Raw genomic sequence first — 27,111 nt, forward strand, 5'->3', positions numbered from 1 at the left:
AATGCATTTCTAGAAACCCAAAGTTATTTTTGATTTGTTCTGCTTCCAGGATAACTAATTTTGCAGGCCAAGGCATAAAATTAAGTCATCTATAACAAGAAGGAAGTGAAATTAGCATGATCTTTGTAGATGTGGGAAATCAGGGTGGGAAGGTGAGGAGCAAGTGGCATGATCTCATGCGTATACTGGAGGTGGGAGTTGGGGAGGAGTTTTTTAGAACTTGATCTCGAGTTTTTTAGAACTTGATCTCGTCAACAGTTTGCTTTTGAAGTTTTGGCAGTACAAGGGGTTAAAAATGGCCTTTGACATGTTGGAGTACTTTGCAAATGAAAACAACAGCAGCAGACACATACAAGTTCATGAATGACAGTTCAGTCTGAATTTTGATCAGTAGTATTTTGTTACTTGGACAAAAGTCATTCTGTGTTGCTTTTTCAAGTACAGAAAGGCATGCACATACCACTACAGAGTATGGTTAGAGTGGGATTCAGTCCTAATAATCTTATTACTCAGGAGACTTGATTTCAGGTACTAGGAAAACTCAGGATGAGTTTACAGCATTCATGCAAAGAAGCTGGATGAGTCAATCTCTGTATGCCCAACACATAATTGGTATAGACTGGATGATCATTAAATTCACTTCTCCATTATTGCAACACGATGACTTCAGATCACAGTGAATGATTGTTCTGCTCATCTGCGCTCATCTGACTATGAAGAAATGCCTTGAGGGCTGACAGAAAATCGATTACTTTGGCAAATACAAGAATTTACAGAATAGTTGAAGACAAGATAGGCTTGTACATATAGTAGGTTGCCATAATTGCTTAAATTTAGTGTTCATGTTTCTAGAATCAAGCATATCTGGAGGAGAAAAAAAAACTTTGTCTTCTTCTTCTTGCAGGGGTATATCTCATGGGCAATAGCTTGTTCAATAAGCTACTAGTCGAAAGTAGTAACTGTTTTTTTCTTTTTTTAACCTCTGGTTGTATTAAAATTGTATTTTTAATTCTGTGGAAATGTGTTTTTTTTTCTTTTTTCTTTAAGATTTTCTTTTTTAAAGTAACATTGTGAAATATAAACTTGAAACAATAGTTAAATGTAAGGAGGCTCCTACCATTCCTTTTTAAAAATAAATTTCTTACAATGCATTTTGAAAAGTCAATTTTGAATTACATGCCTTAGGATGGGTAACTTGCTGCTAACCTTATTCTCTGATATGCTGACTTGGGGAAAATTAAACTCTTTCCTCCTTTCCATTTAAGTTTAGGAATTGGCTTGAAATTAAATGTAAGCTTAGCATTTCAGGTATTTATTATGGCTAGGGAAAATTGACATATTCAAAATTGCATGCAGTTATTTTTACCTCAAGTAATTTCCATCATGCCATGATTTAGAGGATGTTTTGACGTCTAGCTTGTTAAGGTCAAATCCTACATAGGTTTCCCTAGACTTCTGTCTATAATACGAAGTCATGTTTGTGTGAATTTGCTTTCACAGAGAGAAAACAATAACAAAACTGTCTGGTCATCACTAGTATTGTATTGGATAGGTTAGTATCAACACAAAGGTATATTATTTGAAGTAAAGGGAAAAATATGGAATCAATGGCATGTTCCTAACATGGTTACCTCGACTATGTCTGAAGGATAATCATCTTCATTTTATGTTTTCTTGCTGGATTTGTATTGTTTGCAGAGTACTCTGGTGTTTAGTATTACTTATTAAATAAAAAAATAGTACAGGATAACCTTCCTAAAGATATTGGCAGTATTTCCTCAATAGGAAAAATTTTTATGAATGTTACTTCTATTTGTTACTGTATTGCAGTTAATCTAGATGGCACGGGGTGCGGAGTTGGTGGGAGCTGATCACCTACAAGGGCTGGAGGAAGTAAGATAGCTTGGAGGATAAAAAATGAGTAACTGTGCTAAATAGTAATAATTCTTGAAGACTGAGACTGGATAATAGTCTTTCTGTAGGGGCAGATTAGACTAATAACCACATAGGCTGAAAATGTATTGGCAAAAGGTAATTGCTAACCTTCATGTATGGGGCCAAGTTGAGCGATATATGTGATCTTTCCTAGTGTATGTACCATGATTTTTGAGCAAGGTTTGTTCTGGTAGTTTAAAATAGATTTATGGTTTGACATTCTTACATTCTCTGTAGAGTACCATTATAAATGTGGCCTTAAAGATGTTATCTCTAAAGTGTGCGGTATTAAACATTTGGGGGTATTGCTTTTGTTTCCTTATTACACTTTTTGTCATAGCAGGAGATTCTTCCTGAAAGTTTCACTATAAGGAGCTAAATAAAGCATGAATCTCTTGGAATACTATATTTTATTTTTATTGCTCTTCTAGCAATAAAATCTAAGAGTTGCAATGACTGCAAATATTTCTGTTGGTATACTTAATGTTGTGTAACTATATTGTAACTTGAAATAAGTTTTCTAGGATCAAAAAGCATTTTTATTGATTATGGAATAAATTTATGCCATGAGGATTATTAAAATAACAAAAATACCATTTTATTTGATCCACGAATAAATGACTGTTCTGTTTTCCCATCGTGATGTTACATAATATGAAGAGAATATTTCAATGCACAACCTACCACAAAAATACGAATTTTTCTTAGCTTTCAGAAAATACAAGGTTCCCTATCTGTATTTTATCATGAATGGAAAATACCGTAGCTAGTGTTTGCAATGAGATGTTTATAGCTACACATACTTGTTTTCTGTGAGGTTATAATGTCTCATAATGTCTCATAATTCTTTTTATGACAGTGAACATCATGAAAACGTGTCAAATAAAATCTTTTAAAAACTTTGCACAATCACAGTAGATAGTCCTATCCAAAATACACAACTTTTATTTCAAAATAAATACCAGTATGATCTGTTGGATAATATTGGACAGTGATATGAAAAATCAGTGTTCAAAACAAACAAAAAAAGACTTTTCTCATTTCCTTTTTATAATGCAAATGTAAACTTGTAGGTTTTTATGTTGTGTCTTTTTTTTTTTTTGGAAAAAACATTGGAATCTTGAAGCTAAGTTTATGGTTGGAGTGAAACCTAATATTTAAATGTTAAAACCTGCATCTATGAAGTGCTACTATTTCATAAAAAGTAGCATTTGAGCAACTTGAAAAGTTATCAGCAGACTGGTAAAATATCCAAACATCTATAAATAGCAGTATCTTTGTAGTTTTTATGTTGAATTCATGAATACATGAGTGTACATTGAAATGAAAAACTCACTTGTTTTTCTTCTCTAGGTATGTGTTCTTTCTGGATCCATGCAATGTTGATTTAGTACATCAGAAGATCAAATCTCTTGCTTTGTGTGTGTCAGCCTGCCCAAGGAAAGAGCTGAAAACTTTGGCCGATGTTCAGAAGTTTGCCGAAACTAATGGTACGGAAAAATACATATGTTTTTGATCCTGTAGCAAACATTTTTGTAGAATTAAAAAAGGCTTGGTTAGCTGAACAAAAAATGAAATACAAAGAAATAGTAATAAAACTGTTTTTATTGAACTAAAACTTTCCTAAGAATGTTATTGTATTAATATGTGTTCTGTCATGTCTTAAGCAGTTTTGATACTTGTTCTTAAAACATGGGAGCAAAGTGTAAGGAAGTTTCACTAGTGGAATATGCAATTATAATATCTGTTGTTCCCAGCTCTGCCAGAAACATTCTGAGGCTTGCTGCTCAACAGCAGTTCTCGTGACACTTCCTGATGTACGCTGGGCTAGTGAGAGCACATTTTTCTTTCTAGTGATAATCTCAATCCATATTTGAACTATGGAATGATATGCACTAAGGCGATAAATATTTACTTCCAAAAGTACGTAAATATAAAAACTTACATTCATTTGAAGAAATTTGTGTTATTCACCTACTCAAATGGAAGGTGTTGTATCTGAAGCTGTCCTACTTGATCTTCTTGAATGCTGTCGTAGGATTTCTTTGCGAAATCTGGCTAGTGGTGAGTCAGTCTGAGTGACCAAATTGAAAGCAGTGAACTGTTTACTTCTTGTAAAAGCCTTTAAAATGTTGACTTCTGTTGAGACATCAATTCTGTGAGCACTTGCCATGGTGGAAGCACTTCCACTGTTTTGTCTGCCCTTGCAGTGTGGTAGCACAGCTGGACATATGACATACTGAGTCAGGGAACTGAACTGGCTGAATTATGGTGAGGAATAAAAGCGAAGTATTTGCTTGTGAGTGCAGCTCCTCAAACAGTTGTGCCAACATGGTATAATGGGTGAACTGGGGCTAGCAGTTTCCTCATGTGGGTAGGCACTATTGTCAAACACTAGTCCACAAATGAAACTGGTCAGTATTGGAATATGGTTTTATAATTTACCTCTCAACTGCATTTGCTGTATTATTCTTAATACATACAAATTACGTGCTTCTGCAAAAATCAAATTAGTCAGTAGTGGAGTTCCTTGAGTACCTCTTGAAGTAATGAAATGCAACCATGTAAACCTTGTTTTCCACAAACATTGTTTCTGTGTTTGTGAGTCAAGTCTCTTATTAAGTGTGCATGAAATATGATAACTGATAAAATACACCAAAAGCCATACTTTTCCTAAACTGTACTACACCTTGTCATGAACCTACAATTCTAACTGTATCTCCCCTAGCATTTCATGTTTTACAATAAATATTTCTGGTCAGTGGGTTTGAGTTGAAATTATATATATATATGCATATACATGCATATATTCATTTATGTTATATATACACTGTACATTAACATATAATAATTTTATGTTTGACAGTCTATTTCAAGTGATCTTAGAATGTTAAAGACCTACTGTAGGAAGAATAAGGAAACCTCAAAACTTCAAAAGCAACTGCACATAGATCAGTTACAAGCCAATTTCTATAGTGTTTTGTAATTATAATTTAAAATTGTAAGAGGGAAGACAAGTGACGTATGTTTAGTTTTTTATGATAACTGTCTTTAAATAATCAATGCTGAATTTTCCAGGTTTACAACTTCTAAAACTTTTTTTTTAATTAAAAAAAAAAAAAGTGAAATAGCATGCAAGTTGCCTGCATACTATACCTATGCTGAATGCATTAAGCATAGATACAGTATGCAGGCAACTTGCAATTTTGTCCTTCTGAGCCCTTTTGAAAGTTGTAACCCTTCCTACCTACCTGAAAATAGCAATTGCATTGGAGAAGGCTATACTAAGGTACTTGCATGTGTGTATGCATAGTTAGCTATGTTCATCTGGCTTGGATCCCATCCCTGAAATCACCTTGCTCTGTACACTTTGGGAGTTCCTTCCTAAACTACTGTTCAGGAATACTTTCATTGTAAAGGAATCCTGTGCTGTTTTGATCTGTCAAGAGATGGAATGAGTGGATGTGGAATTCTCTGTTACAGTGAGGGTGACAGAGCCCTGGCACAGGCTGCCCAGAGAGGCTGTGGAGTCTCCTTCTCTGGAGATCTTCCAAATCCGCCTGGATGCCACCCTGTGCCACGTGCTCTGGGTGTCCCTGCTGGAGCAGGGGGTTGGACTAGATGATCTCTAGAGGTCCCTTCCAACCTCAACCACTCTGTGATTCTGTGACTGTGTTTTCTGCATGTGTCTTTATTAAAAGATATAACACTAAAACATAATGCAACATTACTATTTTGGTCAAGATTAATACCAAGTACAATCTTTCAACTATCTTAGCATTTATAGTATCTTCCTAAAGTGAGATAGGCTTGTAAATGCCTATACACAACAAGGCAGAAATGTTAATACCCAGGGTTGAGAGCATTGGTGACAGAGCTCATATTTATTTTGAAGTCCAGCTAGGGTTTGTCTACAAGCCAGATCATAAATAAGCAGTCAGGGCAGAGGAAATGAGTGCTTGAGGCATGAGGAATATCTTATGACAAAGAAGCTTTGTGGCTTTATGGATCAGTAACGATGCACTTCCTAATCTCTTGGCTCCTGGGGAAAGGAGCTGACTTGATGATTAATGCAGAAGTTCAGGACAGTAATTTCACCTATTTGTCACTCTATCTCACCCTCCCACGGTCAGGTTTTGCATTTGCAATATTGTTCCACCTAAGAGAAAGAGAGCTCTGTCCGTCACAAAGCTTGGCTCGTCAGAAGAAAACCAGAAGGTGTGTAGCTTTAGTATGTTCAGGGTAATTGACACAGAGAGGGCTGGGAACTGGTTGGACTTCTTGCAGAAAGAGATAAATGGAAAGGAAAAAACTAGGCAATTGACTTCTGGGATATTCAGCTTTAACAAAGATGCAAATTGAAAGCACAGGAATTTTCTGTGTCGATCCTGGAGCAGATGTGCAGTGTTGACTGAGAACATTTTCTAATGTTATTTGCACACAGCTCTGTTTTGTTAATATCTGAATTTGTAGAACTGTGAGTTGGACCCAACTGAGAAAATTTTATGTTGTAAGCTGGCTGCTGCAGTCCCCAGAATACTGTCACTTAGTAGGATGCTGAAGACAAGGATTACTTAGGAATCAATGTTTTTATTAATCTTGGCACGTGAAAAAAAAAAAGGTGTATATTGAATGATCTGACTGAAAGCTTTTTTTTTTTTTTTTTTTTTTTAAAGAAGGGTAAATAATATGTCAAAACTTAATGGCCAGGAAATATCGCCATGAGCATTTCAGAGTCTTGCTAAAGCGGTTTTAAACATCACTAAAGAAATAATTCATATATGACTGTGCCAAATAACTAATAAAGTGTCATTACTGAAAAGAAGCATTAAACATATGGCCATAACTTTGAGATATATTGAATCCAATAGCAACCATACTACATAGGTCTTTCTAGGAACAAATATTCTTTAGTCTCTTTATTCTGTTAGATGCTGCTTTAGGGAACGTAAGATGAAATTCCTATTTTAAAATATTTTGTTAGGCACCTCAGCTGTCAAGAGTTCTGTAGCAGAGACTTAGCAGAGACTTGTGAAACTCTGCGTCCGAAGGACTTAGAGCCTGAGGGTAAAGCTACATTAAGTCTGATATTGAGGCTGACCCGAAAGAAATCAATGCAGGAAATCAAGCTGGGCAAGTCAGAGTAGGTCATTGCTCTGTGCTCTGGGAAAACAAAAGATTGTTTTGTCTGAAGTACAATGTAATCTTTGGGTTCAGTAATCAGAGTACATCTTCGCAGTGTATTGTTGGTCCTTATTTTAGAAATAACAGTTGCACTAGTTGCTGCTGACTTTTGACATTTTGTTGTTGTTCTCACTATTTTTTTGTGGAAGTGTGCCAGTTAAAACTTATTTGCTTGTGATTTTTCTGAAGCTTTAGCTGCAGAATATCGGATTATTTAGAGACATACTATGGAGAAAGTGATTTGACACCGCTGAATTTTTAGGGATTTGAGTATATTATTTTTGAGTGGCATTTTTGGAATGTCTTGAATAAGAATACATTATTACTAGGTTTTGTTATTACTGCCAATAGACACAGTTTTTCTGAAGTCATGCAACACTGTTCTTGTCTGCTTTTCATTACCTCCAGCAGTGAACAGTGGATGGTAGTCCTGTGGAAAGACTGCATGGCATCATACCTGTACTCTGTTTTTGTCACTGTGGAGTTTGCCACGGAATTCCTTGAAAATATGTGTTTGAAAATAACCAGTGTGTTAGCCAACTATTTTTCCTATGCGTGTTGCTCATCTGTAATATACTAATCAGCTATGTAATGTACTAATAGTAGCATATCAGATTGTCGCATAGTTTGGTGCTCTGGACATGAAGCCTAAGTTGCAATAGTTCAACAAATAGATGCGAGAAAAGTACTGGAGTGAAGAAAATCAAAGGTGAGAAAAATTTCAGACTCATAAAAGTTAAGAGCCTTGCCTTCCCAAATATCAGTGAACTCCAGCTCTGTTACTCTCCTGATGTTGATCCTTCTAGCTGTATTTTGCAGGCTGGTTAAGCATAATTAAGCACTGTTATGTATGAGTCATGCATTCACAATGTTAGCTGTGTTTTAATTGATGAGACTTGTTGATAGAATACCTAGGACACAAGGGGAAACAGCACTGGGCTGTAAGTAGAGGCCGATAGTTATCCTTTAAACAGTCTCACTCTTCTTAGTATTTCTGCACACTGCGTATCCCTCATTACCTAGAGTTTGGAAACTGTGCTGGAGGATTTCATGGATTAATAAGATGTTTGTGAAAGATCAAATATGTAAGGTACAATTAGGTACAGATTTTTGTTCCCAACTATAATCTCTACTTTATTATACCTTCTTTTGGAGTGTATCACATATTTTCACAATACATTTTTACGAGTGAGGCCATATATAGAAGACCTCATAAAAATGACTTTAATAAAGTCATAACTTCTAGTGTGTTCATGTGCTTTATGATGTGCCTCTGAGGAAGGAAATGCTTATTTGCTTGGAACCGTACCTCGCTTAAGCAGAGCACACTGCTAAAAATGACTGTTCTGTATGCAAGTTAGCCCAAATATTTTGTATACTTTTGTATTTTTCTGCTAAAATCCTTAAATCATGAAGTCCAAGCTTTTAGATGTGGAATTCCATTTTTCAGTTCTTGCTAAGAGCACGGAGAAGGAGATACACACTGCTGTGCTGCTTAGAATGGAGTCCAAGAATACTCACGCACTTTTCTACCACTGTGGCTCAGGCACTGTGATGTTTCTCTTTCCCTCTGTGGACCAGCTCTGAGCAGATAACTTAATGAATCAGTCATTTCTAAATCTGTAAACCTCAGTATTGGTAGTGATGATTATATAGCAAGGTGTGCGTGTTTTTATGGGAAAGTAAATACAAGGAGGAATGCTAAACTGCAGTTTTGTGCAATGAGAATGTTTTTAGTTGATTTACCTCAATCTAGCATAGAATATTCCATTTACTATTACACAGTTTCTTTTAAAAGAAAAGGAATGAAAAAAAATGGAGCTCTTATGTGTTCAGAGAAAACAACATACAGAATGACAAGATGCAACCACCTGAAGATCCCTCCATCTTTGTTCTGATATTTTTCTGGCATCTTTATGTAATTTATGTTAATTGTAGCTGTGTTTTCAAGACTGCCATAAAGGATGATTGTTCAACTCTCTATTAATCAAATACTAATGAAAAAAGAAAGATTTTTGAAGGAAATGGTTGTTTTCTAGATTGTGGTTAAAAAGAAAGATTCTGTTACAGTGGAACATGTGTTGGATTCGATTCACTGTTCCACTGCAGGAATAACTACAATATACATGTGCAAAATAAAAAAGAGCAGTAATAACATGAGGAGCTATAGAACCAGGACCTTTGACATGATTTGCAAAAAAATAAATGTGTTTAATTTTTCTGTCTTTTTTTTTTCCCTCTCAAAAGGATCCACTCTCTGCAGCTATGAACTACAGCCTTCTGAATACACTACAGACCCAAGGGCTGCCAAGCTATGTCCTAAGTACCCCGTTCCAGAGAGGTAATTTTAACTTCTTGTCTAATTGCGGGTGGAGATGTAAAGAGCAGAGGTTTTTGTTTGTGACAGTTCTTTAGAAAATAAGAAGCATAGATAGGTGAATGTTTTAGTGTTTTAATGCTGAAAGTTTATAAAGACATCATCAAAGCAACTCAACAAAAAAAGAGCCAAACTATCCACGCTTCTGTTATTAAGGGTTTTAAGCTGACATCTCTCATCTTCAGGTTGTTTTGTCTTATATAACTGAAATTGTACTGAATATCCTCTGGTTAGCTTTCTTTCACCCTACCACCAGCTTCCCATCAAAGCTGCAATTTAGTCGTGATTTTTGAAGGCTTTTGGATCTTTGGGAGTGAAAATTGGCATATTCAAACAATATTCTCTGCAGTATTCACATCTTAAACCAGTATCAAGCAGTGAGATTTAGCAAATTGCTTTGTTTTTTGATTTCTTCATTTCCCAAATGATCAATCAATATGAGGTTGTTCAAATACCAATCTCATAAAAAAGAACTGTATTTTATAAACATATTGGCCAAGTTTGTTGTTTAAAATATTGTATAGGCTGTTTTTCTTTATAAATAGGGAGAAAGGATTGTATCTGCAAAATAAGGCCACTCAATAAATACCACTCAGTCAGCAAGAATCATGTTGTGTTTTTTCATATTTTGGCTTCACGGACATTCAGTGGTAGACCTGAATTGCAGACTACTGCCCCTTGCACAATTTTCTATTACAGTTATATTAAATATTTTAATCCTGTCAGTTGTTGAAACCGATTTTAAATATATCTTGCTTGCACAGTAGCCTTTCCAGTGACTAATTTCTTTTTAGATTGTACTGACAATAAGTAGCAGCTGGAATATTAACATTTTATTTCCCCACAGCAGATCAATATTCCATGCAGCTAAGTTAGCTGTTATAGCTGTAATACAAAAACAAATGAAAACTTGATTGCCAGCTTGCATACTGAAAAGGCTTGTCAGTCTTGATTTTTGCCAGAAGTATATTAACTTTTCCTGTATGTTCCCATGTCATTCATCTGAATAAATGTAGCTTAATATGAAAAGAGGCAGATAGAACATTGTGTCATTGCTTTAATGCTGGTGTGTAAATTCTGCACAAAAACTACCTCATGAGTTATTTCTTGAAAAGGTATTACATCAGTGCAGTGTTTCCCCTTTTTTATTTAGCACAAATAAATTTTGACAATTTTCTGAAATTTAAAGTCTGACTTGAATGCTAAAAAGAAAGGGAAAAACAACTCTAAACAACTCTCTGTGTCTGTAAACAACTCTAGCTAAATTATTTGACTAAGTTAGTATAATTTGAAGATGAAATTGAATCATGTCAAGGCAAATGAAAGATCATACCCTATGGGACACTGAGGTGTCCTGGGAGAACTTACCTAACACTCTCTCAGATTTGATCTACCAGATGTATGAGCTGTAATGCCAGTCCATTAAGTCCATGAGGCATTCCCTTGTTTAGTTTATGCCATGAGGGCTGTCCTTTGATGGGTTTTTTTGATGACAAGGCTTCTTCATGCCTTAGAGTTGAGACTCTACGTCTCAAGGAACTCTGATCCTTCAGCTGCAGAGCATCATGTCCAACTGTGCCTCGCTAGCCATTTGTGTTTCTTCGAATAATTTTGCCCAGAATCTCTGACCTTCAGTAGAGTATGATTTTGCTCCCTAGTTTTGGAATAGAGAACTCTGGAAAAAAAAAAAACTATTCCAGCCTTCCACTGCAGCATTTGTCTGTCAACCAACTCGGCAAAGCTGTGCCGAGGAGCTGTTCTATAGGGGTAACAAAAAAGCAGACCACAGTGGCACTCCATCCACGTCCACCACATCAAGTTTCTGTATATGCCTGGCTATAATTCTCAGAGAAGAGAGTTATCCTGTGGAAGCCAGTGCTTGAACAATTAGGTGGGTCTTGTGTTCATTTGAATATTGCTTTAAAAGTGAAGCTTTTGTCATCATAATCTTCTGCCTTGAAACTTACCGTTCTTGGTCATGATTAAGTGTCAGGTCATTTTCAGAAAGATACAGAGGTCACTGGGAATAGATCTATTTGGTATTTAATAATCAAGACATTTTATCTAACCTACTAATTGAGTCAGAACTACTGAAGTAGCAGATCTCAAAAGGTAGATTCTCAGGAGTCCTGTTTATTCAAGAAAGTTCATAGATAGTAACCACTAGCGTTGTTTTTTGTTAATTACAACTAAGTTAGAAATTAATTTTTTCATTTAAAAATAGATTATTTAAAATGTGCAGTGAAATTGCTGCTGCGTAAGAGAGCTTAGAATCTGTGCCAAAAGCGTTTGTTCCTCTTCTAGCATTTATTTTGAAACAGCATGATCTTAATCTTATTAGTTTCCATTTTCAAAATGGTCTTTTTCTTATTCAGTCTTTGCTTACTTGAAGCTCAGAATTTGAGCTTTGTCACTGATAATGAGAAGTCGTTGTATGTTCTAGTTTTTCTTCAAAATTGAAATAATTGAAAATTAGATAAAACTCCCAATCTCAATTTTTCCTATTCTCACAGCATATAAATAGCTGCAGTATGCAATATATGTTAAAATTGTGTATGTTGTAAAAGACTGAGAGGGTATATGGGCTGCTTTTTAAATATGCAGCGATTATGGATTTTATTTGTTTTTTCCAACTGTGACTAATACCCAATTACTTGCTGTGTTTAACTGCTGTCTGCATCACTAACCAAAAGTAGAGCATTGATATGAGCATCTGCAAATTCATTTCCCTACTTTGCACCGTGAGTTTAAAACCATTTAATTTAGGATTGTCTGCCGTTCAGACACACAAAAAATTAGGATCTATTAATTATCTATGTATGGCAGATTATCATAAATTCTCCTATTTCTGTGCAGAATATTTTCACCCTCCTCCCCCTCCACCAAAAAAAAAAAAAAAAAAAGTAACCTGCAGGAGGGATGCCAGTACATGCTTTAAGTGGGGGCTGGAGTGTTGCAAGGATTTGGTGTTAAAAAGAGCTATTGAGTACAGAAAATCATTGGTTCTGGAGGTTGTTGCTGAAATGGGGAGACTACAAAAGATTATCTGCATTGCTGCTACAGTCTGCTGGAATCTCTTAAATAAAATTAAGGTGTAGAAAACAAACCACTAGATTAAAAGACGGCCTTAGTACAAAAGACACCTTATTCATTATTCACTAATTCATCCAATTGCAGCAAAGAACATGTAAGTCGTGGAACATACCTTAAATGCAACTGGGGATTGAGCAAAATATGAAATAGTCCACTTTGAAATCTTGCATAGTTAATAAACAAGAAAAGCAACCTGGTTAAACACTTCTAATGTGAAGTTTTAAATTCTTTTAACTGTCTTTTCACTTCTTCTAATGGGCTTTGTGATAGGTTCTGTTGAGAAGTTTAATGTATAACATCATTACTTTGGAGAGGATGTTTCCAAAACCATTCAAGAACAATGAAAGAGTTGCAACAGAAACATCTTTGCATGTTTTACCGATAATATAATGCATATTATACAATATAACATACAAATAATATAGTGCATTAAAATTATTGCCATTATTGTAATCTTCTGATTACAGAACAAGCTTACTATGCAGGAAGACTAAGAAAAGATATATCAGCCATAATTATAAATGTTGATTTATTTAAACACAAAGTATATCCTTCTTGGATTTCTATTACTACAGATATGGGCCAGTATTCCATAGGTGAAGGCAGGTGCAGGTTAATTACGTCAGTAGGAGATGCTTAAGCTGAAATAGGAACTTTTTTTTTTTTAAATAATCCTGGCTGTTTCCAAAGGATGGGAGGGTAGTATCTTACTGTAATATACACTCCACCTTCACAGGGTTCCTTGTAAGAACTGCATCACATGCCATTATGATCATCCTCATTTCAGCAGCACTTGTGCATTTAACACACAGTTCCTGGTTATGATGTTGTGAGGGTGGAGTGGTTGCATCTATTCACCTTTCATTTGTGTGTGTTGATGTGGCATTTATATTAAGTAGGAGTAATTTTTTTTCTGATTTTTTTTCTTGTGTCACCAGTGCACCTATTCCATTCTTCCATCGCTGTGCTCCTGTGAACATTTCCTGCTATGCCAAGTTTGCAGAGGCCCTGATCACCTTTGTCAGTGACAGTAGTGTCTTACACAGGCTGATTAGTGGAGTTATGACCAGCAAAGAGATTATAATGGGACTTTGCTTGTTATCACTAGGTAATTGTTTTTCTCATTATTAGTTATTTCATAGTACTGCAGTAGGAGATTGTTAACACCCTCTAAGCACAATATGAGCAGAAAACGTGCATAATAGCAATAAACTCTTAGAAAACTATTCAGAATGTTTTTTTTTTTTCTGTTCAACAGCTCAGTAACCTTCTCAGAATTAGTATAAATGTGCCTTCTGGTTTTCTTACTCTTCCGTGACCTGATACAGAGGTTGTGGGCCAGGCAAATAACCATTTTAACTTTGGGCCTAGTTAACATTTTATTATAATACTCACCTTGCCCTTTTATATTATTCATTTGCCTTCTGCCAATCCTAATCCCTTTCCAAATAGAAAAACATGGGCAAGAACTGCACAGTAACACACTTTCCTAAAATGTTTTGATTTAACTATTTGTTATAGAAATTTGGGAACTTTAAAAGGAAAACAAGAAAGTTAGCTGCCTGTTTGTTGTGTTGTTTATGTCCTTCCTGCAAACTGGAAGAAGTTCAGACATTTGAAAATCTTGGCTTTGTCTAAAGAGCAGGAAATTTCCAGCAGCACAGAGATGCTGCATGGTTACTACAGTTGGGAAATGCGTGTTTCTGGACTATGGAGTGACAATTCATATCACTCATATTTAAGCAGCTGAAATGCTTACGAATTAAGATGAAGTGCCTTTCACCCACATTAATTACTTTCCTAATAAATTAATTTTACTCCAAAGTATAAAATATTTAATCTTAAACTGAAAAGCTGAAAAGTTAGAGGATATTAGCCATGTATATGAATCATCTGCAGTTTAGGGAAAAAAAACACTACTCCAGAAAAAGAAGTCCTCTTTTTTTTAGTCTACCTTTGTGGTAAAAGAGAGGATGATAGATACCACTTCAAAAAGGGTCAGACCATTGAGCATCTTTTCAACTGTAACTAGTGAGCTACTTAATCCTCTGTACTGACAGCTGTAGTAATTTGATGTGGTAAAAAGAATATTCAAAATCTGACAGCTAGTGACTGAATTAGTGGTGCTGTTGGCGTAGGGTTAGGCATTAGTACAGAGTTCTATGTACAAAAAATGTTAATCTGAATGTGGAGAAAGTGTGATAATGTTCACCTTTTTTTGCATACTCCCATAGCTAAACAAAATATCTTTAATTTTTAAACTCACTCCTAGATTGTGTGATTCACAAAGCCTGGTTCCAGTTGTTTTCATATGGAAATATAACCTCTGTATACTAATGTGTGCAAAAAAATGTGAATGAACACACACTACATCTTAGTTGTCTAATCTTGAAGAGGGGTTTTTAACATGCTCTTTCAGGAGGGCAATAGGACTATATCAACAAAGCTTGTTATAGAACCCACTTTGAATGTTGAAAATAAAGAACAAAGCTGTCATTTTTTTTACTTTTCACGAATATGTCATTTTGAAATAGGTAGACATCACATTGTCTTCACTTGTTTGGCAAGTGTATTTAAATGTAAATTCTGCTCTGTTCCTCAGTAGCTGTGCTCATGTTACTAGAATTGCAGTTCTGTCATGTCTGTTTGTTTTGTCATTGTCTAAATACATCTCTGTATGTATGCATTATGTCTCGTATGCAATGTGCCATGTAAATGTGTTTATGCTCTTTTTGTTTTAATTGGCAGCATCAGAGTCGGATTTGTAGAAGTACTTATTTTCCTATCTGAGCAGTGAGTGTGTTAGCCATGGAAAATAAATATCTCTCTGCCTAAAAAATTACTGAAAGGCAATTATTTAGAGTAGTGAGAGAATTGGAGAGTCCATTTCTCCTTGAAATAATTGTTCTGCTTATTTTATTTGTCTTTTTTTGCAGTGCTGTCCATGATTTTGATGGTTATAATCAGGTACATTTCAAGAGTACTTGTCTGGATTTTAACAATTCTAGTCATTCTGGGATCACTTGGTAAGTCTTGTTGTTCTCTCCATTTTCGAGAACCCATTTATAATCTTTGTCCTCTAAGTCCACAGGTCACAAGTCTGAAGTCCATGACGTCCCTTTTACTTTCTTTTGAACCCCTTCGAGATATTGTTGAAAATGACACCTTTGTAACTTGTGTCTTCTACCAGATTGTGTCGCTCCTTCCTTGGAGACTTGTTGCACCTTTCTGCTGGGCAGGCAAACTTCCTGTCAGCCAAAATCACTGGTGTCCTTTTATGCTGTACAGAGTATTCTTTGCAGCCCTTGCAACGCAGCCCTACACCTGCCACTTAAAACTCTTGCCTTCAAAACACAGTAGCAGTCTAGGTCTGGTGTGGGTCTGATGGCACTGCAACCTGCTGGTCATACTTGAGCATGCAAGGATCCATTGCCAACTTCAGAGGGCCTCAGGATGCTGTGTGTTCAGCCTTGACAGATCAGCCCTGTCAGACATCTGAGTAGCTCCCTAAGCATGTCCGAGATATGTTCCGGAGATGAGAACCTCTGTCATATGTGAATCAAATATTCAAATTTCTGTGTGACCAGGATGTCCTCTATGGCCTAGGATATGAAGTGCAATAAGCCATGCCAGCTTTGTTGCCCGACATGATTCAACTTCTGTGAAAGCAGGTTTAATTTAAGATACTATCTTTTACATTTGTTAAAGTTTTCTATTATTGATACTCAGTAACTAAGCAAAAATGTATAGCCAGATAAGAACAGGGAAAGATGAAAGATGGAATGTTTATGTTAGGAAATACTTGTAAGTTAATTCTTGTAATTTTTTACTGCAAGTATTGGAAAATATTCAGCAGACCATCTGAAGAGCCTCCTCAGTTTTAGACCTGAGAGTACCTTGTGCAAAGACTTGTGCTCTTTAATAAACTTATACACCTGTGTGAGGAATACAAACAGAGCAGGGAAGGAAACTCAGAAGGGGAAAAGTTTGCCAAAGGGAGAGGTCAGCTCACTGAGGAATTGCAAAAGAGTAGTTAAGAGAATTTCCCAATCTTGGAATGGTAACCAGAATACAAGAAAGTTTTGGTTATAAGGCACTAGTATTTCATAGCAGGGGTCAGTGTGGTGTAAATTACTTCCTTGTGTCCTCAACTTTTGTTAATGTGTTTTCCAGTGCCTGAATGACATTTCCTTGATGCAGGCATAGATATCTGTCTTAGCTGTTTTCAACATTCGGTATTCCCCTTCTCTTTTCCATTAGCCTTTTCAGGAGTTACAGCCTCTTTGTTTTTTGCTTCTCTTGGTGTTTTGCATCTTTATCCAACGATTCCTCTCTATCCACTCCTGATTTCCCAAATATATCCTACACCTATTCTATCATGGGGGCTGTAACCTTTTCTAGGACTCCATGGGCACTAGTCCTTTTATGCATCCTAAAACAGAAAGGCAAAGCGTCTAAATGGACATAGTGGGGTAAGGCTGTGAAAAATATCCTTTTGGAAGACAGCAAGAGAGAAGATCTAAGCACTTCTCTGTCTTTAAAAGTTCCTTTTCTATTGGCCATCAATATCCTTTAATATTCTATGCCAGACTATATTTAAAGGAAAAAAAAATGTTTTGTTCTGTTTTGTTCTTTTTTTTTGTTCTAGGTAGCATGTCTCTGTCCCATAAAATAAATGTTTTCTTAATCTTTTTTATTCTGAAACATAGGTGGTACAGGAGTCCTGTGGTGGCTTTATGCCAAGCAACGAGCATCTGCCAGTGCTGTTGAGACTCAAATAGCCAAAGACAATCTTCAGGCTCTTCTGATCTATGCCATTTCAGCAACAGTCTTCACGGTATGTTTTGCTAATGACTGCCTGTTCTCTCTTACTGGCCATCCCCCTTTTTCTATTCAGGTGAGAGGTTTATATTGCGCATGTGGTTTTGAAGAGTTTCTATTTCTATTACGGGTTGAGTTGCTGTGATTTTTTTTTTTTTTTTGTGCTTCTAGGAACTGTTCTGAAACACTTATTCTTCTAGTGTCAGGAGAGAATTCCTGACCCACAGCTGTTCTGTTCTACTCTAAAATGTCCACAGGGACATCCATGACTAGGTGCAGTATTGGACCCCCAAATCACTTTCAGTCACAAGATTTTTGTTAGATTTCCATTTCAGAGGTACTTGATCATTTCAATTTAGTTAACAGTCCTTAGAACATTCGTATTTGCAAAAACAGTTATTGTCAAACTCGTTCTGCTTACAGAGGGGTTGTTGTAAACTTAAATACTAACCATGCTGAAACAATTACACTCTTTCTGGCCTTCCCATCCCTTGTTTCAGTATTACTTCGTTAAAAGCTGGCAATATTTTACGGACTTACCTGACAAGTCCACTATACCTTGCCCAAAAATAAATGTTAAGCTATATTCCTCATTAAATGTTGTTACTCCTCTTGATTTCACTGCTCTGTAAAACATAACAGTGGAATCTGGCCTAGTCACTTCAATCTGAGATCATTTCAAAATAAGTACAAGATTGGAGTTTCCAGAAATAAAATTTGAAGAATAATTTCTCATCAAAGAAGCTGAAAAAATATTTGCATTTTGATCTTACAAGCTGTATCACCCACCAGGAATATGTGTTAATTTGATATTTTTGAAAATCCTCCTTGCACAAAATTGTATCATGCTTTATTTTCACTTCTCTAAAGTGTCATTTGGAAACTTCTTCCTCTAGGTGATCTTGTTCTTGATAATGTTAATTATGCGCAAACGAGTAGCTCTCACCATTGCCTTGTTCCATGTGGCCGGCAAGGTCTTCATTCACCTGCCACTACTAGTCTTCCAGCCCTTTTGGACATTCTTTGCGCTTATCATCTTCTGGGCATACTGGATCACTGTCCTGCTTTTCCTTGGTACTACAGGTAAGCAGCTACCAGGCTTGTTTTAAATTTCACTTTATTTTTGTTCTGTTTCAGATAGATTTGGTTAAAAAGAATGGTGGAACCTCTAGGAGGGGGAAAAAACAAAAAACAGATAAAACCTTTTGGGCCCTGTTTTGATCTGCATCAGTGACTTCAGCATATGTCTGGAAAGTTATGGCACATTTGTGAGCCTACATGCTTGTATATGACTTTGTGTTTTAGACCAGTTTTTTGATTTGATGCAAACTGTCATGTTGGTAACTACAAGAGTCCATTAATCTTAAGACTTCAGTAAATTTTGCAGATAATTTTATCTGGTTTTATAAAAACAAGTTAAAAACAGCTCGTCTCATCTAAAGATAGATGGGAGTGTGTTTCAGCAAATTCTCACATGGATAGTTTTTCTCTTAAAAGTTGAGAGGACTCTGCTTGCACTGCTGGTTTAATGGGAGCTTGTGGAGTTAGTCAGTGCTGCTGGTCAATATCTTTATTATTTGAGCAGGGAAGTCTAACAGCTGCTTTCTAAAATAGGACAGATATGTTATTTTGGAACAAGTTGTGGCCAGGAGAGATGATAGAATTGTAGGGTTGTTATGGTTGGAAGAGGCCGTCGAGATCACCGAGCCCAACCACAAGGCCCTCACCACGCTGCCTGCTAAACCATGCCCCTGGGCGCCTCCCCTACACGTTTCCTTGAGCACTGCTGGGGACAGGGACAACGCCGCTTCCGCGGGCAGCCGCTTCCAGGGCTTCGCCGCTCGTCCCGTGTAGAAATTTTTCCTAATATCCAACCTTAACCTCCTCCAGTGCAACTCGAGGCCATTTCCTCCCATTCTATCAGTAGTTGTTCTCATCATTCATTACTAAAACCTTAGAGCTTTGAAACTGATTGTTAACTGCTAATCCAAAAATCCAAAAATAGCAATGTTTTGGATCACGGACCTATTTCATGGTAGTACAAGATAAACCTTTTGGAATTGTTGACCTGAATTTTTAGCTAGGGGCAGAATTCACATGTTCTTCCTCTCTCTAGTGCTAGAATTTTAGTTTTCACTGCATGATGCACGATATGTGTTATATCAGGAAGAGTAGATGACTGAAGTGCTAGTCTCACCTTCCGATTTGTGACTTAAGATCACTTCACAGAGGCTCCCCTAGTAGGGGATGTACTGTCAGTCATCATGCACTGTAGTGCTTTTCAGATGAAACAAAGATTCCCCACGCTTCTAAGGGTATGAAAATTTACTTTTGTACTCTGTAGAGCAACAAGTCATGCCTGTAAGTGCCTGTTAAGCCACAGGTATCATTGAAATACATGCATGGTTACTTACTGCACTGGGAAAGAAAATCGTTTACTAGTGTTGACATCTAAATCCGATTTAATGTTTAATTTCACTGTGTAAATTATATCAACAGACTAGGAGACAGAAAATTAAGAATGATCATTGCAAACTTCCTTTTATTATGTTTAATTATAAGAGTACTTGTTGCTGTTAGTTATTCTTGGAAATTTTAAATCTACGTCTAAAAATAAAAAGCTGAATTTTGAGTATATTCAAAAAGAAAACCTGTTCTTTAACTGCCATAATGGTTTGTTCCAAAAACAGTACCTTACTTATGAATATTATATGTAAGAGGAATATGGGTTGGTAGAAACTGAAATGGTCCCTCTGTAAATGCATGTGTACTACTAATGCCATATGCTTCCTTCTTTCTGATCTGGTAAATAAGTGCTGAATAAGGACTATTTCCTCGTTTATTCTGATTTATTCCTAGGCAATCCAGTCCCAAATGAAGAAGGATTCGTTGAATTTCGGATGGTAGGCCCTTTGAAGTACATGTGGTGGTACCATATGGTGGGGCTGATCTGGATCAGTGAGTTTATCCTTGCCTGTCAGCAGATGACCGTAGCAGGGGCTGTTGTGACATACTATTTTACAAGGTAAGGACTCGTACAGCTGTACTGTGTAAACCAATATGGAAATGGGATCCAAAGAAATAAAGAGAGACAGAGCTTTGGAGAAAATACTTACCTTTTTCTTGGAAGCTGGAACGCAATAGAATCGCATTAAGCCTTTTATAGTAATATCAAGCCCTGAAATCTGTTTTGCTGGCTGTAGACTATAGCATTGATATTACGGACTTGCAGTCTTGTAACCTGTGCACAGCATAAAGGCATGTAAAGGACTGTTTGCAGAAGTGGAAAGCATCTGGAAGAGCTCCTTTTCTAATATGAATACTGATAAACTCTGTAGAGATTAAAAAATAACAGACAATAGTTGATTACCATAATTTTAATTGGGAAACATTTAAATTATTCACAGTGCTTCATTAATCTTTTTTACAGGAGCTTGCTCAAGGTCTAATTAAATTCATTGTTTTCCCACGTATTCTAGCAGGATTGTTCACAAATGTGCGAGTAATATAAATTACAAGTGCATTAAAGCTGCATATTTTTTTCTGTATTTGTGTCCCAAGTTGTGTTATCATGGTATACTGTACCCTGGCTGTTCTGCTTGAATGTGATAGCTTTTTGAGATGCTTATGCTGATGATGTTTCACAATCAAACAATGGCTTTATCAGTGTTCAGGCACAGGGATTTTGGCTTCACAGACATGAGACTGATTTCAGAATCATAAGTTTTTTGAAATGAATGAATACCAGCTTCATTTGAAACTATAGAATGTGCAAATACTGTGTTTTCTGTTTTTTCATTACTATAGCTCAAGGTTTGTCTTCAAGCAAAAACTAGATACTTACTTCAGTGGTTTAGAATCTGAAGTGTGGGGAAAAAAATTATCTGGTGCTTTGTTATTATTCCATGAGTATAAATAGTACCTTGGTGATCTGTGTTATAACATTTTGATATATGATTTAAGATTATTGGCAGTATATTTAATGAGGAAAAAGAATCAAGTGCATTGTTTGTCCTGCTTTTGTAAAAGCATACCTTTAATGAAGCTTCTGCAGGTAGAATCATAGAAGTTAGCAGTTCATGACACATTTGCTTTAAAAAAATAAAAACAGACCAAAACTATCATTTCAGCAGTTATTTCCAGTGTTTTCATGGTATTCTGCAGACATTGTAGATGCAACCATTCTAGATAAAGACCCTCATGTGTTGGAGGATGTTGACAAGATAAAAGTCATTTTTTAAGTGAATATATCCAACACCCATACTCCACTGTTATGTGTTTTTTAGTCTGTTTTCAAATATTGGGTTTTCAAGTATTGCGTGCAGATTTTTTTTCTGCATCACAGTGTTCCACATCACAAGTGTTTAATAGGTTTAGCTTTGTAGCTGAGACTTCTTTGTGGATTACATGTAATTGCTTATCTGCCTTAATCTCTTTAATAATACATAAAACATATTTATTAAAAAATATATGTATACTAAAACACATATATATACAATTTAAAAATGCATTTATATATATCAACAGCATGGAATTAGTTGGCAAATTCTGTTTCGTTAATGGTGAAGTCCTCCCGTATAGCAACTAAATGCATCAGTGAAGCTATTAAAAGATGTTACAGGGACATAGTCTTGTAAATAGTAAAACTAGGTTGAGTGAAGAACTAGAAAAAATGAAGTAGAAAGGATAATCTTGCACTGAATGAAGTGTTAGCAAGTTTTTTGTCTCATGCTTCATCTTTAAATTTATGTGTTTTCAATTACCCAAAGGTAATTCATTTTGCTTTTAACTGTTCCTTGCCTATCATTCCTTAATGGAAATTGTATTATAAGTTAGTAAATACCTATTTCTCTCCACTACTATTCTTTCTTGCCTTTTAAAAGAAAATTCTACTTTGAAAGCGGAAATCAGTAAAAGTGGGAAAGATACTAATTTGGGGCATGCCATTGTTTTGCCTGTCAGCACCTTTTCATATCAGATGTGGTCAGGTTAGGAATAAAGAGATTTTTTTGTATACTCACTATCCGCTCACATCAGCAAGATCCCTGCAAATCAGGTGATAACAGAACTCAAGGTTCGCCAGTATAAAGTCTGCCCTCAGTTCCATTTACTTGAAAAGGGGCACTCGAAATTTGATGAGACTTTCATGTCATTTTACCATAGGAGAAAGGGAATTTGTATGCAGCCACTTGGGCTCTAACCACTAATGGGAAGAAAACATAGTAAAAATATTTTTTAATTATTAATATCCCAAAATTAGGTTATATGTAGTTTAGTTTCATAGAATTAAGACCCTTCTTTGAATCTTTTTTGAATGAAACTCACATCAAAGTAGTTTTTTCCCAAGCTCAAGAGCTATTTTGGGCTCAGAATGTTGATATTTTTTCTTTCATATATTATCATCATCATATACATTATGATGTTCATGTTTATAATAAGGAACAACTGTTCTTTAAATATTAAATTGAACTGTTCTTTGCTAGAGAATTAGAGGTGACTTCCTTGGTAAAAAATGCAAATACAAACTGTAAGAGGGAATTGCTTCAAGACTGTGTGAAAGTGGATATTCTTCTGACATATTTAAATATGTTCTAGCTCTAGCTCTGTTACAATATAATAGCTTGTTTCAACACTTAATATTTAGTTCCTGGAGGATATAATAGCTAGATCAGTTAGACATACAAAGCATTGCAAACAAATTGAATTTTCATAATAAAAGTGGAAGTTTTCCTCTTTTTATCTTCTCCAAGATGGTTTTTATGAAGACCTCAAGCAGAATTTGAGGGGAGCGGCACAGCAATTTTATCAGTAGACTGGTTTAAGAATGTTTTCATTGTTTCTCACTTTTTTTTTTTTTTTTAGAGTTTGAGTTGTGTACTACACACCCCTTGAATGTGTAGCTTAAAAGGAGTGGGTGTTTGGCTACAGCTGTAATGTAGTCCCCTGACAGTACAAGTTTCCTTATGATCTGTTGATTCATTATCCTTTCCCTATGACTACATTAGAACCAAAACTGTGACTTGCAGAAGTAGTCAGTGTTTTGTGTAGTATGAATGATACTCCCCCAAAACTAGAACGAGAATAGGAAATTTCTTTTGCCTATTATTTCAGTAAGGATTTGTTTCAATTTCCTCTGATGCTATTAAATCCATATTGATCACTCTACTTCAATCTTTTTCTTTTTTCCATAGGGAGAAAAGGAATCTGCCATTTACACCTATTCTGGCATCTGTTAATCGCCTTATTTGTTACCACTTAGGAACAGTGGCAAAGGGATCTTTCATTATCACACTAGTGAAGATACCACGAATGATTCTTATGTATATTCACACACAACTCAAAGGAAAAGTAAGAGAAATAGATCTCATCTTCTTAATAAAACTAAAGGCTTGACATATTCACAGTTTAACCTTATTTCATCTGTCTGGGGGACTTGAAGTCTCAGTTTGGAATATTTGACCCTTGAAGGTCTTAAATATTTGACCCTTAAAGGACTGACCCTTAAAGGTCTGATAGAGACAGAATAAGTTATCGAGATAAGTATCAGTTTCAAAAATGACAAGATTATTGCCTTCTTTAGATCTTTTGTTTTGACTGTGTAACTTTGCTATCCTGCATTTTGTGGCTGCTCTAGGAAAATGCCTGTGCTCGCTGTATGCTGAAAGCCTGCATTTGCTGCCTTTGGTGTCTAGAAAAGTGCCTGACCTACTTAAATCAGGTAAGATTTTCAATATTTATAGGTAGAAGGTTGATATTATGTGCAATTTCTAGAACGCAGTCTGAGGCTGACACGTAATATATTGTACTTTGGAATTAGACTGATCTGAATCAAGATACTTCAGTCTTGTCTCCATTATTGAAATTACGCTGCAGTTACTCTGCACTGGTGCTCATTTACAATCCAAAGGTGAAAAATTATCAGTGTTCGTTTTTGTGCATAAAATGTCTCAACATTATAACATATTTTTTTAAATGATCAGAGATGTTCTTCCTTATGCCCAGTCTTCCAGAGTAGATCTGATTTTGAAAACTCGTTTGCTAGGACATGACAGGGAACCTTTTCTGTTGTAATAGTTGCTGTAACAGTTCACATTGTGACTAATCAGACCCTTATAGTAATTTTTTTTAGCCTGTGTTTCCACCTGTATGAAATATATATCCTGTAACTCTCTTTTTCTATTGCTCCATTTTTGGATTGGAAATAAAAATAAATATTTTGTTCCTTAACATATAACTTTATAACGTGCAGTGTTTGTTTACCCAAAGGTCTTTGTTAACAGGAGCACTTTTCTTTTGGTCAGGGGATAGCCACTATTTATAAAACTTTAAGATAGTTTTTTTGGAAGTAACTTTGCCCAAAGAAGGTGGAAGGTTGTAAGTCTGGCTATTGCTTATATTTTAATGGGTTTATGTAATTAGACTCCCCTCTGAACCTCACTGAATCTTACCAACACTCCAAATTACAAAAATATGATTGGCAGTAAAATAAGGAGGGAACATTAAAGATGTGTGTAATTTTTGAGCATTGTCCTAGCTTACCTTGACATTACTATTCAGTGGTTTTAGCCAAAATTGGAAGTGTTGGAAGCAGAAATAGAGATAGTGAAACATCTGAAGATTCTTCCATGACTATTAAATTGCTTTATATATCTGGATTATTCTTTCTAACTACTTATTGTTGTTGTAATTACTGACGTGACTACCCAGCTCCTACTTCTGCAGAAAAATAGTAAATTCTATTTCGATAGTTTTCTTGAAATTAATTTTTAATGTGTAAATGAAGAGCAAGCAAGAAGAAGGGAGGCTGTACATCACACAGTCTCCTTTTTGATGGCCCCTACTGCTTGACTTAGCAGCTCTCAAGGGATTCTGCATTCAATAACATGACTGACTGTGCCATGTTTTATGGTATTAAGTGGTATGTTGTATGCTAGTAGGTCATATGGCTTCCTGTCACCTATTCAAAAGATAAAAATTATTCCTCCCCCTCTCTTCTCCCCCCATAAAAGCCTGTGAAACATTTTTTTTCAGAATGCTACTCTTAACCTTTTTTAAATCTCTAAGGAAAAGTATATTGTGTAGAAATTAGTGACATCACCTGGTCAAGTAGCTAAGTCTGTTATTAAATCTACTGCTATGGAACGTAACTTCCTGTTATCCTGAAATCCTCTCCTAACTGTTATTGACCAAAAACCCTGGGATGTAAGGTCTGAAACATCTGATCAATCTGTAATTAAGGCTTCATTTTGCTTCTCCTAGAACGCATATACAGCCACAGCTATCAACAGCACCAACTTCTGCACCTCAGCAAAGGATGCCTTTGTTATTCTGGTGGAGAATGCATTGCGGGTGGCTGCCATAAACACGGTGGGGGATTTCATGCTTTTCCTAGGAAAGGTATGCCTGCTGTGTACTGCTAGGGACTTTGGTATGTCCAAGGTACAGGTTTTGGGGGCTTGTGCTTGTTTTGTTTTGTTTTTTTGGAGGGAGGAGGAAGGGATTGTCTGTTTTGTTTTTGCTTTTGTTTTTTTGCAAGCAACAAGCTTTGATTCACAATGGCTTGCATCTCGGATACAAGCTGCCTGCACATTTATCTCACCTTATATGCAGTTTTGTCACACCCAGTTGCATCCTATCAGCAAGAGACCATCCAGGGAAGGGGAGGATAAGCACCTGCTTATGTTAAATAAAACTGATCAGAAAGTAAGAGCTTTAGATATTAACACATTTTAGAGACCTTTTTTTTTTTTTTTTGCATGTTTTTATTTTTAGAGAATCAAGAGACAAGTGACAAGAAGTTAGACTTTTTGGTAGGATTTGTGGTTAAAAACCTAAAAATTTAAGGAAGGAGTACATTTCTTCAAAATTCTATTTAGTAAGAGTTTTAAAGAAAATTGGCACATTATTGACAAGTGGACTAGAAGATAGTACAGGATTCCGCTGTGAGGATCTGTCAGCTCAGGGAACTTAGTTAACTTTACTTTGAGAATTAAAAGGTGACTAGCGTAATTGTTGTGATCAGTCAGCTTCTTCTGTTTCCAAACACTGATGGAAATGCACTTTAAGAAAACAATTGAGTTATTTTTATTCAGTAAAAGATTTTTTTCCTGAAGGAGGAGTTACTGAAATACTTAATACCAGTACACTAAATCACCTATCCTTAAGTATTTGAATACTGCTTGAACTAAACAGTCTTCCTTCCTATATTCATATACTGCTATTAAATCACACTACTGTGGACTAAACTTCTAATCCAGTAATTCTAATCAATGAAATGTGAGGAGAAACACATAACGAAGACAAAGATGTCTGGGAGATGGTGAAATGCATTGTGCAGAAATGTATCCCTAAAAAGATGGCTTTCAAATTATTAGAGAAATAAGAGGCTGATGGAATTCTTTAAATTAAGAGTGTAACATACCTAAAAATAGCTAAACAGTGCTCAAGCTGCGAGCCAGGTTGTTCCTCAGTCCAATACAGCTTTCATACTACAGCGAAACTGATGCATTTTGCATTTTGGTGGGGTTGGTAATAAAAGGTTCAGAAAATGTTCAAAATGTTGAGTGGTCATGGCAGTTGTTCTAGTTTCTTTTTCATCTCCAAAGACCAAAATGGTGTCCAGTGAAACATCTACTCGGGCACAGGCATATATGCTAGTTCTGGGATGTTATAGATTGGTATGTAATGTAAGTGCCTTACAT

General features: G+C 35.9%; 1 protein-coding gene across 2 annotated transcripts in view; it reads left to right on the top strand.

Moving 5' to 3' along the window:
- SLC44A1 (solute carrier family 44 member 1) overlaps window positions 1-27,111 on the top strand; it is a 57,271-nt gene that overhangs the window by 23,608 nt on the left and 6,552 nt on the right. For both annotated transcript variants that reach the window (XM_088530406.1, XM_088530405.1), the window contains exons 4-13: window positions 3,289-3,425; window positions 9,367-9,460; window positions 13,528-13,697; window positions 15,526-15,615; window positions 17,299-17,426; window positions 18,307-18,493; window positions 20,270-20,435; window positions 23,602-23,758; window positions 24,045-24,128; window positions 25,670-25,807. In XM_088530406.1, the coding sequence (XP_088386532.1) occupies window positions 3,289-3,425; window positions 9,367-9,460; window positions 13,528-13,697; window positions 15,526-15,615; window positions 17,299-17,426; window positions 18,307-18,493; window positions 20,270-20,435; window positions 23,602-23,758; window positions 24,045-24,128; window positions 25,670-25,807 (1,351 nt within the window). The remainder of the gene's footprint in view (window positions 1-3,288; window positions 3,426-9,366; window positions 9,461-13,527; window positions 13,698-15,525; window positions 15,616-17,298; window positions 17,427-18,306; window positions 18,494-20,269; window positions 20,436-23,601; window positions 23,759-24,044; window positions 24,129-25,669; window positions 25,808-27,111) is intronic.

Source organism: Tinamus guttatus, unplaced genomic scaffold, assembly GCF_059628265.1.
Source record: "Tinamus guttatus ecotype Peru unplaced genomic scaffold, ASM5962826v1 Tinamus_guttatus_pri_ptg000372l, whole genome shotgun sequence".
In the NCBI taxonomy this organism is placed as follows: Eukaryota; Metazoa; Chordata; class Aves; order Tinamiformes; family Tinamidae; genus Tinamus; species Tinamus guttatus.